A 16,569-nucleotide genomic window follows, 5' to 3' on the forward strand; every position below is an offset into this window, starting at 1 on the left:
TGTATATTTTACAACACTACCTGCAAAAACAATCCAAGTACCTACTGTGATACATCTGTGCACTGCAATGTTTTAGACACAATCTTTAGAGCTTCCACAATGCATTGTGGAGCAACCGAGATTTTCACACGTTCATTTATTTATGGTAAACATAATTTTACAACAGATAATAATATAAAAGATGGCAAAATAAAAAGAAATCAGAAAATTTAGGCAAAAAGTTAAATTGCAACAAGTAACATTTATAATCATGTATAAAGAATGAGTATATAACGTAGCTTTGGTAGGAAGGGTACTGTACTCAATTGTGATCCTGATGAGACAATAAGAATACCTCTTCACATAGACTACACTATATTTTGTAGTATGGGTGTCTCTGATGTCGATATAAAGAGTTTATTTTGAGCTTCTTCGTCACCAACCTTTTTAGATCTCTTCAGACGAACATGACTCCAGTTACTAGGGATCAAGTCTGTGACAGCGTCAAGATTTCAGACGCTGCACTAAGAGGAACGTTATCTGGAGCTAAACTCAATATATACATTACCTTAATGGTTACAAAAGGTCATTACAGTTAATTTGATCATTTGGCAGCAAGAAGTAATTTCCTAAACACCTGAACAGTCTTACGTTAGGTATTGTTTGACTACAATTTCTGATATTAGATATATGGTATGCCATAATGTAAACAACAACTTAAGGGTTATTTGGGAAGTGAGTTTTAATAGTGTCTGACATTTAGACTGGGGGGTAGTGAAATGATCTATGCAAGGTTACAGGACCATTGAACTGCTTCCAGGGTAACAGGATATTCAGGATGGGTAAGTCTGGATTAGGGACCTCCTGTTGAGACCCCAGGAGTAAGGATAGCAGGCACCATCTCAACCTTGTCACCTTGGAAGAAGGAAGGGGAGGCCAGCTCTGCTCCAACCTCTTCCAGTCAAAGCGTGCAAGGGAGGAAGCCATACTCCTTCCTGTGTAACATTATTAACAGCCTTTAACATTAATCCTGTACACCCCAAACATCAACCTCTGCAGTAAACCAGACCTATCGACCAGTCATTTTTAACCCATTATTTTGAAATTTGCAGTTAATGATGTGCTGCTCCTGGACAACCATTGGGTTGTCCAGATGTAAATTGAGCCGGTTCAATACCTATATCTCCCCGGCTCATGTGTGTTTTATATAGTGTATGTGTGTGTGGTTTATTGGCTGCAGAGGCCACTGACCATTTGAAGGCGTTTGGCCTTTCCGGGAGAGTGGCAAAGACTCCGAGCCGTGGTGTACAAGTTAGGAGTAGCTCCAAGTTAAAATTTAGTTTAATTAAGTGTTTGTTAGTTTTGCGGAGCTGTTCTCCTTCTGACATGTGCGGCTAAGTTTACGGCCCCTCACTGATGAGGTCCAAGAGATGAATTGTTTCCTCCTGTCATCTCTCCATCATGCGTGGTCGCAGAGAACCTTCGCTTTTGCGCTCTGCTGAAGGAGGGCCACCATGATGGACATTTCTTCTAGTCAGCACCCTGCTTCTAGTCTTCTGTGATACCCTGCTTATATTCTTTATTTATTTGTTATTGTTATTGTTGCCATTTATATAGTTTATATTTTGTTATTTAATTTTAAGTTAGTTTTAGATATATTTAGTTATTTCTTGGATTTCATTAGGAGCCCGCCCTTAGCCGAAGGATACCGGGTGAAATTGGCATTTCTTGTTTCAAATTATGGCGTTTCTAATTTTTGTATGCAGGTGCACCTGACATGGATTGTTTGAGGTATATACTACTGCAGGCACTTTATTTTTTTTTATTTTTTTTTTATTTATAGTATATATACTTATATATTTATATTGACTAGATAGGCCTATATTGTGTGTTAGTAAATGAACCTGAGTATGCTGACCACGGTGTTCTTTTTTTTTACCTAGTTTAGTTTTGATCCGGCATCCCGTTCGCCACCATGGGCGCGCGCTTCCCTGATGGTTTGCTGTGGGTGTGCGAGCGGCGATGTAGGGTTTCAAAATGACACATCTGTTTTTGCTGTACCCAGTGTAGGTTCTACTGGCAGGTATGTACCAGCCAGAAGTGAACTTTCTTGGGGTAAACAACTACCAATTATTTGGCATTTTAACACAATTTTTATTGAACTATTTCCTTCTTCTATTCATCTGTTAAATTTTAATTTGATAAAGCTTATCTTCAACATTCAGATATTTTATGGTTTAAAAAATTGTGTTATTTCCCTAATTTTATTGTTTTTACCTTACTACAGTAATATTTAAATGGCTAATAGCATACTTTAAATATGTTTTATCATAATATATGCTACTATAAAGTAAACCAAGTTACTCACCCTTGTAAAACCCCCTAAATCCTTCATTCTTTACAGTTTTCAAAGCACAATCCAAAGTTCCTTTGTACAGAGGCGGTAAACCATTAGTCGGTTGTGGCATAGTCTGCAGCCGCACCTAAAATGCAAATATATATATTATTTTATTTTTATTTATGCCATGGCTAGAAAGTTTTTAATTTGGTGTCACAGGAAATAGTGCAGAAAAGAATAGAGCCTATTACATTCAGAAATATTTTTTTAAGTATTTTTAAACTGTTAGTGATAGAACAAGCCTTTAAATACAAAACTTGTTTGTTTTACAGGACATTTATACAGTGTATGAAATGACTTACCTTGCCAAATAAGAATTCTGAGTATTGGGAGTTTTGTTTTCGTCTAAAACTTACATTTTTTGGGGTTGTCAAGATATTTCGAAACATGACCGTGTGTGGTAGTGTTTACAATTATAATTTATGTATTTTTTTGGTTTTTATACAACAATTATACCAAACCTAGTTTGGTTTTTGCAGAATTAAAGAAAAATACAAATTTCCACATATTTTTAGCCGGTATTTTGCAATAAAGAGAAATAATTTTAAATCTTTTTCTTCAAAATGCTCTGTACAGAAATAGGTTTAAAATTATGCATAATTTCACTAGTGATAAATCTGAAATTCTTAAGAATTGAACTTATGATCCTTGGTTTTTGGAAAGTTCTGTACTTAAAAATAGATGAAAATAAACAATTCTTTATGGATGATTCAGTAGAAAACATTTGAAAGCAAAGAATTAAGTATAACTATTTGTTCGCTGAACATATCACACAAATGGTCAGAAATGAAAAACAATGAGAGAAGGTAATATTAAAAAAAATATAATATTTAAATACAAATGTAAAAATATAATTTTTCTACGCTACCTAGTGTAATTACTACTACCTGCGCTCGGAGAATACACTAACTCTAGCTAGAAAACATTTGTATATATGTATTTGTATATTAAACAAGTCCTAAAAGAACAATTTAAACAAACTCATGGTACTGATTGTAATATCACACAGATCAAAATTACAATAACCAACTCATAGAAAACAACAGTACGCATATTTAAAGTTATCTATAACACATGATATCAATCAAAATTAATGGCTGTTAAGCACAGTGTTCCCCAAGGATCAGTATTAGGGCTACTATTTTATGTTACATAACAGTGTTCCCTACGCTAATTACTAATAATAACACCAATGCCAGTTTATGTATATACACAGATGATGCAAATATATATGGTCCACATTCTTCATCCAAATATGGATAGAATCTTATATAATAAAATATGTGTCTAAATATTTATGAAGAAGAATATTGTTTTAGTTACATTAGATGTAAATATCTAACGAATCACCTTAAGTTGTAATATTTGAAATCAAATGAAAACCATAAATCTCTTACAATTGTCCATAGCCAGTACTGAAATTAAAGTTTTTAAGATTGATGTGACAACTGACACTCTATAATGAAAAAGATTGAAGTTTACAATAAAATTGGTCTAAGCAATTTTGTTTTCTGATGCTGATTTTGGGGAAAAGGAATTAAGTAAAGAGTATTGGCCAAACTTAGTAACTTTATTTAACATACTATATTAACAATACTGTTTCTTAAACCACAAGGAATCTCATCTAAATAATAAAAAAAATGAGACCAGTCGAGTCTACTGTTTAGCACCGGCTACTCCCTATTCTCCCTCTGCAGTATAAGGCGTCAGCTACATTTAACGAGTTAACCTTATTATGCTGACATCTAAAAGGCTACTAACCTTTGGCAAGAAACTTAGGCTGCAGTGTAATAAGCGCCCAACACTATGCCAGCACTGATGGCCAGAAGTATTTCTAATTGGTACTTTCTCAATCTTAAATCACGTCCTAAATCTTGCACCATGATCTGATGTTGGAGAAGTTGGACGATCTGGAACGTGATCTGAAGTTGAGAAAATACCGAACATAAATTCCCCTGGCCATCAGTGTGGGAGTCAGTGGCAACATTGGTGCACCACCCCGCACTTCTGGTGGAACAAGAAAAACATCCCTCGAGATAGTACCCAATTCAAGCTCAGATCACGTGAGTGCTTTTTATCTTTAATTTTTTATATTCATAATATGAACTTATGTATAGCCAAATAACAAATAGTACATAAGGACTTCTTAGTAGCCAATTATTTTCTTGTATAATCTAATTTGAATTAACCCGTTTATAAATTTATTTAGTTTATCTGTCTATGTTACATTGTAGTGAGTTAGTTAAAGTTTTGTAAACTAACATGTTACCACGGTAACAGATTACAGGAACGTAATAATTCAACACATTATTTTGTAATAAGTAATAATTCAACACATTATTTTGTAATAAGTAATAATTCAACACATTATTTTGTAATAAGTATTGACAAACAACAGTATATCTCGTCTCTAGTGTCCTTTACTTAAATACCACACTCATGGTTTAACAATTGTTTAGATTACTATGGAACAATAATATCAAACTGAATTATGTTATAGACTTATAAGATTGTATTGTAGTGAAGCTATAGTTTTCAAGAAATATATACATTTAAGATTATCCAAAGAATACAATTTTCTTTATATTAAGTTAGGGCTGTTACAATTACTATCGTTCATAATTTATAACATAAGAGGTAAAAATAATCTGTCTATTGGTCATTGTAGGTTGAGTAAAACTTTGAAGAGTCAAACGGTGATGTCAAAAAGAGTTTACAATACGTTTAGTAACCTCATTAATAAAAGTATAACATTCAGACATTTAAAAAGATGTTAGTTGCCTGGCTCTTGAAGAACGCATTTTATTCTTTGACTGACTTCCTGACATGTCAAGATATATCCTTTCAATTTAATAATTTGTTATTTCATTAAAATTTATTTTGTTGTTACTTTGCTAGGTTCATGCCAGCCAGCATTGTTATTTCTGAGCCATATTTATTCATAAACCTCTTTTAACATTAATTTATTTGTTAATTTTTATTGTTGTTATTTATATGTTGTTTTAATTTATTTGATTGTTAAATACTGCTGTTAATATTGATCTCTTTACTGTTTTATATTAATTACTTTTATATTAAGTATTTTATAATATTAGGTATATTTATGTAAATACATTCTTGAAGCTCTTGTCTTATTGGAAATGATATATTAATTCAAACAAACTCTCCAATAACATAAAGTTTTTAATTTTTGTGAGGCCTTTCGTACTCAATGAGTACATCTTCGGACTCACACAACTGAATGAAAGTAATAATAACAATAGTAACATAAACAATTTTGTACTAAATAAAAACATGTCATTAAAAATAAAAAGAGGTAATATTCTATGACTAAAGTTTATATTTAGTTAAATCAAATTAAGTTTGAATTAATATAGGCCTATATTTATGTAAGTTTTAAAGTTACTATTTTAACCACGTTAGTCTATAGAACCACAACGGATCTCATTTTTACTTTGTTATTTAATGATTGCCAGTTCTTAATAATATTGTAATATATGTTATCAGTACTTAGGTATTAATAGTTTCTTTGATGAGGCAATTTGACTGAAATTTGACTTTGTCACTGCATGTAACTGCCATACGGCAATAAAAATTATTTGATTTCTTAACAGGGTAAACAAACATGTCTCATAGCATTTAAATCGTTCTAATTGGTGTTTCGGTATGGATAACCTGAGTGTTGGACGTTTATTATACTGCAGCCCAAACTTATCAAATGGAATATGGGGAGAGTTGGCACAGTCAAAGGCCCCCCTATGATGGTACTGATAAAAAGTGCTCTTATGATAAACAAACTCTGAATCTGAGATAAGTTAACTCAAACTCAAATTAATGCCTTGGGTCATTTGCATAGGTCCTGGAAGACCTAGGCCTACATCAATAGCAGTATATCTTGAACATAACATCCTATTCAAGCAGTCCTTTTCTTACTAACATATATTACAAAATGCAACATTAATTGTGAAATAATTTCATGTCTACCATGGATCCTGAAATTATATAGCCTAAAAATACTTCATTTGACGTAGTAAACAATTATTCTAATGACAAACAACTGATAATACGGTTTAAATTTATTGACATTGATTTAAGGCGGGTTTAAAAAATATTTCAAAGGGTGAAAAATCGAAAATTATAACCTTAATAACATAAAATTATATTCTAACCTTAATTGTATCAAATGGATGGCCCACTATTACAGTGCATACTCCTCCAAAACCTCCTGAAATAAAATACTTAAATGGACTGGATTCACTACTCATTTTGCTTCTAAGATTTACAAGAAAATTGTAGAAACTAGTAAGTCAACACACGTAATAATACTAGAACTATGACTAGACGTTAAGTCATTAATTACAGTGATTTAGTGCTTATAATGAGCGAACCGGCTGCACTGCCACTGATCACTGATCGACTGATCCCGGACTCGGTTACTCAATCAGTGAGCTAAACCGAACCGACTCGTATACTACATTGAGTCGGATCACCTAGTATTTTGTGAGCCGTGTTGGGTCTTCAGATTCACGTAGGTCTAGGATTTCGTGTGGTTTGAGTTAGCTATTGGATACATAAGAGCTGCTTCAGATAATTTAATATTATGTTAGATCTGAATGAACTGATCTGATTCTATAAACCCTTTACAAGTTCGTGAAGACATTTGACTAAATATTATAATTTTAAGATATTTTTAAATATTTTAATTTATTTAAGAAAGCAATTGTTTTAAAAAGTCGATCCCCTTTTAAGCATTATTGTCCCATGGCCAAATGTCTACGCTCACATTAGGCTCATAAAATGAACTGTAACGCCAGTGACCTGACCTGTGATCTGAAAATTTGACTCATGAGCCGGTTCATTTCAACGATCTGTGCTGACTGTACCGGATCATTCCAAATAGCCGTTCGCCGTTCCTCCCATCACCAATTTAGTACTTCCTAAATTAATAATTTTTGCAATTTGAACAGTAAAACATAAATAAGGCAATGATCAAAGATAATATAATCTGTGAAGAATCGACGGCTGCTCTAGTCTTCCTTTTCTATTCCATTTGTTTTTAAGCTATGGGCAGTCTGGCAGTTGGCGCGTTCAAACAGCGGGCGTGGCGCCGCCGCCGACCACGGTAAATTAACAAAACCTGATCAATTAAATCTGTGTTAAAAATTAAACGTTTTAAATAGTGGTTTAAATAATTACACGTCCACGATAATGAAGAGGTAAGTAAATTGAACAGTTTCAAATTTTTGAACCGCCCGCTCAAGAATAAAATTAAGATAGTAATTTAATAACAACGTCATTAAAATTTAAATTAAATATCTTATACAAAATTTTGTATTAATCGGATCGCAAGTTTCCGAGTTTTGAATTTTCAAAGTTGCAGTTTAGTTGAAAAGCTCCCAAATCAGTTCCCCTTTCGTTGTTATCAGCATTAAACTGGAAGTTATAGTACAAACACTGAAGCATTTTGGCTACTAGTTATTTCGGATTGGGTGGATTGGCGTGAAATTTGGACTGTAGCTAGGGAGTAGCCCAAGAAACAAAAGCGATATTATAGTGCCGATGTGTGTGGTGGATTCCACACATTCTAGGGATTGGAAATAAAAAATAACTTCACCATTCGAGAGGGACAAATTATAAACAAAAAAATGTACTATAGAAATTTGTTTTACAGTCAATACTTTTTGAGTTGTTGGCGCCCAAAGGTTGTCGTTTTAAGCCCAAAAATTGATGTTTTTAGAAATTTTTTCAAATACCTAAAAAAATAGGTTGTATAAAAAATGTGTAAGAATAAAAAAATAATGATAGTTAAATACCAAAGAGATTGCTTTGTTTGAATTTTGTGGGTAGTGTTATGTATGTTATGTATCTATACATAACGTGTTATGTATAGATCATTGAAGTTAAACTTGATTTTCAAGATAGCTGAAATCGAAACATCATTGTCATTTGATGGAGAAATGAAGGGTTTTCCTAAAAAAAATCATATTACACCATATTACCTGAGAGCAGAGACCACCAGTCATGCAAAGTGAAAGTTCATTGAGGATTAGTATATGGTTTACTTAGTATATTTACAAAAATGAATAGAAGAACACATTGTGAACCTCATGAAAGTGATGCAAATTAAATATTTAATTGAGCACTTGCCGTAAATCATTCATTATTCCTTAGTTTATTTTATACGTTTGTAATAAAAAAATAATAGTTAATTTAAAAAAGTTTACTCATACATGCTTTTATAATGTAAATAAACATTTAATTCTGTTATAGTTTGATAGAAAAATATTAAAAATAAATTCAATAAAGTAATTTATTTCATCATATAAAATATAATTCATACAAAATCTTTCTCTACATATAATTTTGTCGCTTTGTTTCCCTGAGCATCTTCTATAAGGGTTTTTGGTGCAATTAAAGAGATACAATATAACTATACAACAATTATTTAAAACTTTTGAAAAGTCCCAATTATATATATAAACAATAAAAGAATAAGACTTCATACAATTCTTTAATATTTCGACTAAATTGTCGTTTTCAAAAAGGATACAAAAAAGGTGTATACAAGCAAATAAACATTTTAAAGGTTTGTATGAAGTCATATTCTTTTATTGTTTAAAGAAGCCTCTGCGCATTTATTTTCTGCATACAGTATATATGTATACAAAACATTTCAAGCCTTCGATACAGTTTTTTCTTTATTTTGTTATAAGGGTCGTTATTTAAGGGTTGATAACTTTATTATAAGTTTGCTTATAAATAATAAAACATAATAAAATTGATTATGAATGCACCAAGCGATCATTTTAAGCTACTACAAACCTTTTTCGCTACTTTTTGGACATAAAAGGGTAGTTTTTAAAGGTTTTAAGGGTAGGAAAGGTATTGTATTACACCATAAATTCTATAAACCAACTTGAAAGGCACTTTATCCAACATATTTTGGATATGAATTAAATCTTTAAAACTAGTAAATCTAGATTTCGGATTTTTTCATTCAAGGGTAGATGTTACTCCTAAATAGCAAAAATGCACCTATCTAGAGATATAACTTTTGAAGTTGAGGTTCAGATGAGGTGGTGTGCAAATTCTCAAGTAAATCCATGCAATCGGAAAAAATTTAGTGCTTTTACCTCATTATCACCTTTAGTGTCTGTACTATTATTATTGTTTGTAAATTATTTGCTTAATTATATATCTGTCATGTATTTAATGCAGAAAAAAATCATGTATTTTTCTAGTCTGATACAACAACTAGTTTAGTCTTTACAGAAATGCGATTGAAATTTAATGGTGGTTATGGAGCGCTAACTTCAGAATTTGCTAACTGTAGCGCTGTTTTGACGTCACACAGCTATTTATAAAAATATTATATACAAAGGATTTGGGATAGGATTTATCTAAAGGAAGACATCAGATGTTTTATATTATTCTAAACAATAGCAAATGTCCAAAAAATCCTATTACATTCACAAACCCTTTGTGATTGGCATTAAAGTTATTGCTCTCTCTGATCACCTGTCCACAACAGTGGCCGTGGCCGTCCTCTGCGCCAGATCATTTATTTATGACCACGTCCTGTTCCTCAGTTCGGCGGACCAAACCTAATGGGCCGTTCACTGTTCCGCTCGTCAGAACACTCCGTATGGACCGCTGTATTGCGCAGTTATAACATTCAATTCTTATCCAGTTGTGGGTGGAAAGTGCTGCAGCCTCTCGGCTAAATAAGTAACTAAATTAATATTTCTCTATTTGCAGCACATATTATAGTAAACACAGTTCTGAAATTGTTTTTTATCCGAGTATCAGTATCACTGTAGCTGCTATTGCGTATCCTATCAATGTATTAAAATACCAGTGCATTTGGTGAAGACAAAGCTCAAAATAAGGAAACGAGTTTATATTCTGTTGGTACTAGAGACATACTTGAGAATAATTGTATTTGTATTCTGCAAATAAAAATACTTTTAAAACAGATCAACGAATAATTTAAATGGCATATTACTTTGTTCGTTCAGAGGCAAATAATAAATAATCAATTGTTAAAGTTTCACCCTTGAAGCTACAAACTTTTAAATTAATTGAGAATCTCACTTAAATCTCATCCATAGAGCCGAAAACCAAATACTGCCATATAATCCGAGTAAAAGTAAAGTATACACGGTTACACAAGTGCCGAGTGGTGACGCAGACACAACCGGCCACTATGCTTGGCCCAGTGAGCTGAGAGGACAACCACCTGAGACTATCCGAGCTGAACGATAGATAGCTTTTGGCCACATCAGTGGCCTCACGATCGCAAAGAATGTAGGATTTGTAAAGAAAACTAATATATAAACTCGAAATTTAATTAATTAATACTTTCAAACTATTCAAATAAGTGCGATACTCGATAAAATCTTTTTCTAACCATTCAAACTGCTTTTTATCACTATTATTTACCGTAAAATTTAAAGTTGTTCAGTATTTTTTACATTATTCGCTAAGTACTAACAACTGATCAGTTGGTTATGCTAAGTAGTAGTTTCGATTGGTATAAGATAAATATCACTTGCAAAGTTAGTACAGTTCTATTTCGGCCCCATTCAGCTATATGTGTAGAAACATGTACTGTTCCGCAGTGTTACGGGAGCGTGTCTAAAATATTGTAATACACTCAATTGCGCACCTGATGGCACAATGAGAACACCATTAAAATTAGATTAAACTGTATTTGGTGGCATGGGTGTCTCTGATGTGGAGATGATGCAAAGAGTTCGACTTAAGCTTGTTAGCAACCCACTTTTTTGGATTTCGAGATTACCATGGATTCCAAAAATCAAGTCTGTAACAGCATCAGATTTCAAACACTATACTAAGCGGCTGGATCTTTATCACTATTGTCATTCTTTTTATATTGAACCAACTAATGATTTAGAAATTTTAAATATTATAACATAATTTTTTGTTAACTACTATTGAACACAGAGCTGACAAAACTAAAACTTTTGTTTTGAAATCAATTGTTTTGAGGAAGTCGCATTTAATTCACTGACAACGTCATGAAGTGGTTATTTACGTTCTATGACGTCACGTTATCTGGTCATTGGGAATCCAGCATAAAACCACTCAGTAAACTATACTATAAAACGCCATGAAGTGGTTATTCACGTTCTATGACGTCACGTTATCTGGTCATTGGGAAATCCAGCATAAAACTACTCACTATACTCAGTCCGTACTGCCGTGACCTCTGAGGGATCCTAGACCCTCATCTAGCAGCTCTCCCGCACGCACACTCACAGCCCTGAGGGTCGAGGCCCTTTCAATCATCCAATCATCAACTGTGCAACTACCAGTTTTGTTAATTCTTATTCATTTAACCTAATTGTGTTACACACGAAATCTTCATACAAAATAAAGAAAATTAGTCTAAATCGTTGTAGGTACTTATGAAATAATAAAGTTAACACTTAAATGTACGTGGCTATATTAAAGACATCATTCCACTACGGTACTTTAAAATGTCACACTTGTGCAGTATTTAGGCCCAGTGTCTGTATTTTTCAGCGAGATCAAATGGTTTATACAATTATTCAATACATTGAACAATACAAAAATAGCTTCTGGATATCGTGGTAGAGGTTGATGTATCAAAGGTGGCAGGTAGTGTGGTTTGGGAGATCGACTCTCTACGGGTCACGGCTCTTCGGGAATAGTATAAATAATGTATCTATGCGACAAGATACACCTCCAGTATATGAATGTTAAAAAGTTAAGATGTACTTTTTTCACATACTGCAGTTAAAATTTAGTCTATAATGGTATTGACATAAAGTGCAGTAGAAACAACATAAGACAATATTAGATAAGTGCAATAGAAGTGACATAGAGTGCATACCTGTATGTAGCAATAGTTCAGTAGTATAAGGTCAAATAGATACTTCCCTGGCTAACCAGGGCCAATGTCATATCAATAATATTTTTATATGTTACTGCTACGGAATAATTTCATCCCTTCCGTAGAAAGCCATGCGCTAACAACCCCATTCTATCTAATCTGTAATATTTTCTTTAAAAAAATAAACGGGGGAGTCCGCTAACACCATGCCTGGCTACTTCTCTGAAATGCATGATTTACTGAAGAAATAAAATTAACATTCATTACAGAAACATCTACCTTTATAATTATTAAAAACACAAACATCAATAACAAAAAATAAATAACTACATCACTTTACAATATTAGATAGTACTATCACTTCAGTTTCAAAAATCTTCATCGTCTATTTGAGGCCAATAAGGGAATCGTGTTGCGCCACAGCGATAACAACTGATCCCTGGCCTCTATAATGATAAGTGCCGCCGCTTTCTCAGATGTTAACAAGCTCGTGGAAGCAATGTGCAAGTGGGTGACATTGACTTTAGTGATCTTTCTTTTATCGGGATTATCGGACTGTCTTTTTCCGTGGGCTTCAAAAACAACGAAGTTGGAGAATCACAGGTCTTTCTTCGACTTACCCAACCTGAAAGTGGGCGTCGTGCCTGAGAATAGTTACAGGTTGAAGCAGCCCAAGCTCCACGGGTCCGACAAGTGGAAGAAGGTCCAGGAAGGGAACGCTCTGAGGGCCGCTAAGACGGGTGCTATCTGGAATGCCAAACCTTCCAAAAAGTACTTCGGGCTGCGAGTGAAGGAGAGGACCGTGTTTCGCAGCAGACCCCCTTGCCTCCAGGGTCAGAAGGTCGACATCCTAGGGTACTGCAGAAACGAATTCATTTCGTTTTAGGTTAGTAAATAATGTTTCCACCATTATAATCCAACGTCAACATTTTTTCGTAGTGAAACCACGTTTGGCATTTGAGAATTTTGAGACATCTACAACTGGTAATAAAATAACACTGATGTATGCCTATAATTAAAACAAAGCACAATGAATGGACACTCGTTTCGGTCAAACATTTCACGTTTAACATAATATATTTGACCTACAAGTGCCCTTACCAAGCAGGAATAAAGAAAAGAATATTAGTATAAAATATTACGCAATACATGACACAAGAAACAAGACGACATTAAATCATGAAATACATAGTATTTCATAAATTGTGATGCAGGGGTGTATCTGAGCTTTTTAAACATTACCACCAGAAAAAAGCTTTCACAACTTTACGTAACTTTTAACAGTGTGCTTTACTATATCTTGATAACAGAAATTTTCTGGATTATGGTGTTAAGGGTTCGTACAACCATATAAAGCTGTACTAGAAGTGGTGAAGTTTAAAAAATAAAACACCATAATAGCTCCATGTCGATTTTGATAATAATACCAACATTACAAATCCTCAACGGGATATACATTATATTTCATTTCAAACATATCACAAAGTCATTTTTATGTTTGTTCACTTATTATGCATCTTATATATAATAATAACAAAAGGGCTTCCGTTTTTTGTAAGCCGCAGTGTGTACGCGGCAAAGCTCTAACATCTAAAAATATAATGGTCAGACTCATGCATTCATTTATCAGAAATTACCCAATACCATTGTCGTGTGATCGTTTCTATAACTTACTTTTACTACATTTGAAATTTTCCTGTGAACATTAATACTAGCTAATGGATTTCCCAGATTTACGAACGAATTTAACAGAACTTATTTATTAGTTGTACGTTTGAGGATGAATTTCACCTTGAATTTTACCTGTGCTAAATTCTATTATTATTCTTTCATTCCAAAAAAATAAATAAAATGAGTGGGATGGGAGGTAATAAGAGAAAAGTAGATTTTGGGAAGAAGGTAGGGGAAGATGAGAATGCATTCGTTTCAGAGACATAAAGTAATATAATTTAAAATATTTTTTCACTACATACCACATAATGGGCAAAGTTAGTTTTTACAAATACGTCAGTCAGAGGTTTTTTGTTTGAACCCTTTTTCCTTTCTTTACTTCTTTCTGTTCTTTATTTTTGTATGTATTAATACCTCCCCCACCTGACGAAGAGGATAGATTCCAATCCTCGAAACGTTGTGTCATACCTTTTATAACCTATAAAGATGGCAAATGTCAGAAACCCTGTTATCCTTTCAGTCAGAGGTAGTTTTGATAAAACGCTGTCGTTTAAAGCTGACTGTGGCCTTTAGTTGTAATCATGCAGTGAAGCAGCGTAAAAATGTAATCCAGTATCGCGTAATCCTGTTTGCATCGGTTTCAGCTCTTAGAATGCTTCAGCAAAAACAGTGTTAAGAGTAAAACAAACTAATAGAACGAAAACGCAAATTGACAGATGTTTTAGAATGACGTATAACCACTTTAGTCATAGCATTATAGCAGTAAATTTGGGAATTTTATGGGTCTGTACGAACTCTTTATTTTACAAGGTGAAAATTCACAGTCCTTCTCAATTTAACTTGAAAGATAAAAAACGAATGAAAAAAAGAAAACAGGAAGTGTTTAGTGGATAAGTTCAAAGAACCACAACCTTTTAAAATTACACGTTCTACCTCAAATTATCACAAAATACAGGGTGTTCCGGAAGAAAATAAGAATGTGACCGTGTGAACAGGTAAATTGTGCCGTTCTGAGAGCTGCTAAATATATATTTTTATTACTGAGAAAAAAGTGGGCGAAGCTCCCCATTTAAAGTCTACAGTGTCTCTACAAGTTTAAAAGACTCCAATGGCGGTACACTTCAAAGAATCGCCCTGTATATTTGAATATACTATGTGCACACAGGACGATTCAAAACATTGTTTAAAAGATTCATGAATGGTTGATACAAAAAATACAAATTCCTGTGAAATAATTTCTTAAAGTACTTAGTATTCCGTTTATTTGTATGTAGGTAGTTTTCACTACATTATTTATATCTAAGGATAAGGAGCCAACTAAATTACATATTTCAAATTTCTGATTAATTACTTATACAGCAAATGATACGAACCATGATTTAAAATAAACATTTCTCCTAATTTTACAAAGACCGATATAAGGTCAAAAATTGTCAAGCCTTATAAAAACCAACAGGCAAAACTTTTTTATTTCACCTGTTACGATTGTACGATCAAAACTTAAGAATGAATTTTTTATTGGTTTTGTGCAAGCGCATGAAAAGACAATTAATTCGTTTCAACAATAAAAATTCATCTTTGACGACTTCTAGGTAATATCATATAGATGTAGACAACAATACAATAAAGTTCTGCTAATAAAAAAACCCCTCGTAAATGCTTCCTCGTAAATGCTGACTAAGTACAACTTCTCTCAGAATTCAATGAGTTTTACAGTTTTAAAAGAAACTACAGAAACAGTGATCCACGAAGATTTGCGTAGACATTCATCTTAACTCAAGTACACCTAATAAGACATATTTTTACTCTATTATCTCTATACTCCGGCCTTTAAAAAGGTCAAACGAACTAAAACTACCGAACCAAATACCACAAACTGTTGTATAGGAGGGAGATGCGAGTAAAGTTACAAGTTAAAAACATTTATTGATATTATGAGTTATTTTTACAGTGTGTTTGTTTCAAAGATGCTCCCACTTTTTACAAAACTGACGTAAACATTATGAAACGTGAATTACAATAAGATCTGCTCCCAATAAGGCGATCAATAAGGTGTGTTACTGGTATTTTGTATAACTGAACGATGGAAAACGTCCGAGAAAATAATTTTTCCTCCACAATAAGGTCTCACTGTCATAGAATAGCCTGAACAACAATATACTTGACACGCGAGAGTATAGTAGATTTTAAACTGAACCAAATCCATAAAAAATGTAAAACATTCCTTTATAAAGAGGAACGGTGTTTAAAACCAAGTCATGGTTTGTATATGAAATAAATTACGCACAGTTTAATTCCGTGCCTTTGTTAAATATTACATTCCGTAAAAGACAACAAATGAAAAACATCCATGGACTATGTATAGATCTACGTATTTTCGTGTATACGAGTAGTCTTGTATAGAATGATTTTTTGGGTTAAATGTTACTTTTTGTTAATAGAGTGGAAGCATCAGGAATTATGGTTGCTTCGATAATCTGAAAGGAAGGATGTTTTACGACTGCATCAATCAATTCAAAATAGTAGCCTCCAATTTAAATTTCTTTAAAATTCGAATATTGCGAATTTTCTTTCAATCGTGTATTCACATGTCCTTATAAGTTATACATTCAAGAGATTCCTCATTGAAATTCAAAATTTG

At 33.1% G+C, this 16,569-nt stretch overlaps 1 protein-coding gene across 1 annotated transcript in view; it reads right to left on the reverse strand.

Moving 5' to 3' along the window:
• LOC124368819 (mitochondrial carnitine/acylcarnitine carrier protein-like) overlaps positions 1–6,804 on the reverse strand; it is a 55,303-nt gene extending 48,499 nt beyond the window's left edge. Inside the window, exons 1-2 of the mRNA XM_046826220.1 lie at positions 6,547–6,804; positions 2,348–2,462 (exon numbers count right to left, since the gene is read on the reverse strand). Of these exons, the coding sequence (XP_046682176.1) occupies positions 2,348–2,462; positions 6,547–6,642 (211 nt within the window). The 5' untranslated portion in view covers positions 6,643–6,804. The remainder of the gene's footprint in view (positions 1–2,347; positions 2,463–6,546) is intronic.
• Positions 6,805–16,569: the final 9,765 nt, after the last annotated feature.

The sequence above is a fragment of the Homalodisca vitripennis genome, chromosome X (assembly GCF_021130785.1).
Source record: "Homalodisca vitripennis isolate AUS2020 chromosome X, UT_GWSS_2.1, whole genome shotgun sequence".
NCBI classification, from domain to species: Eukaryota; Metazoa; Arthropoda; class Insecta; order Hemiptera; family Cicadellidae; genus Homalodisca; species Homalodisca vitripennis.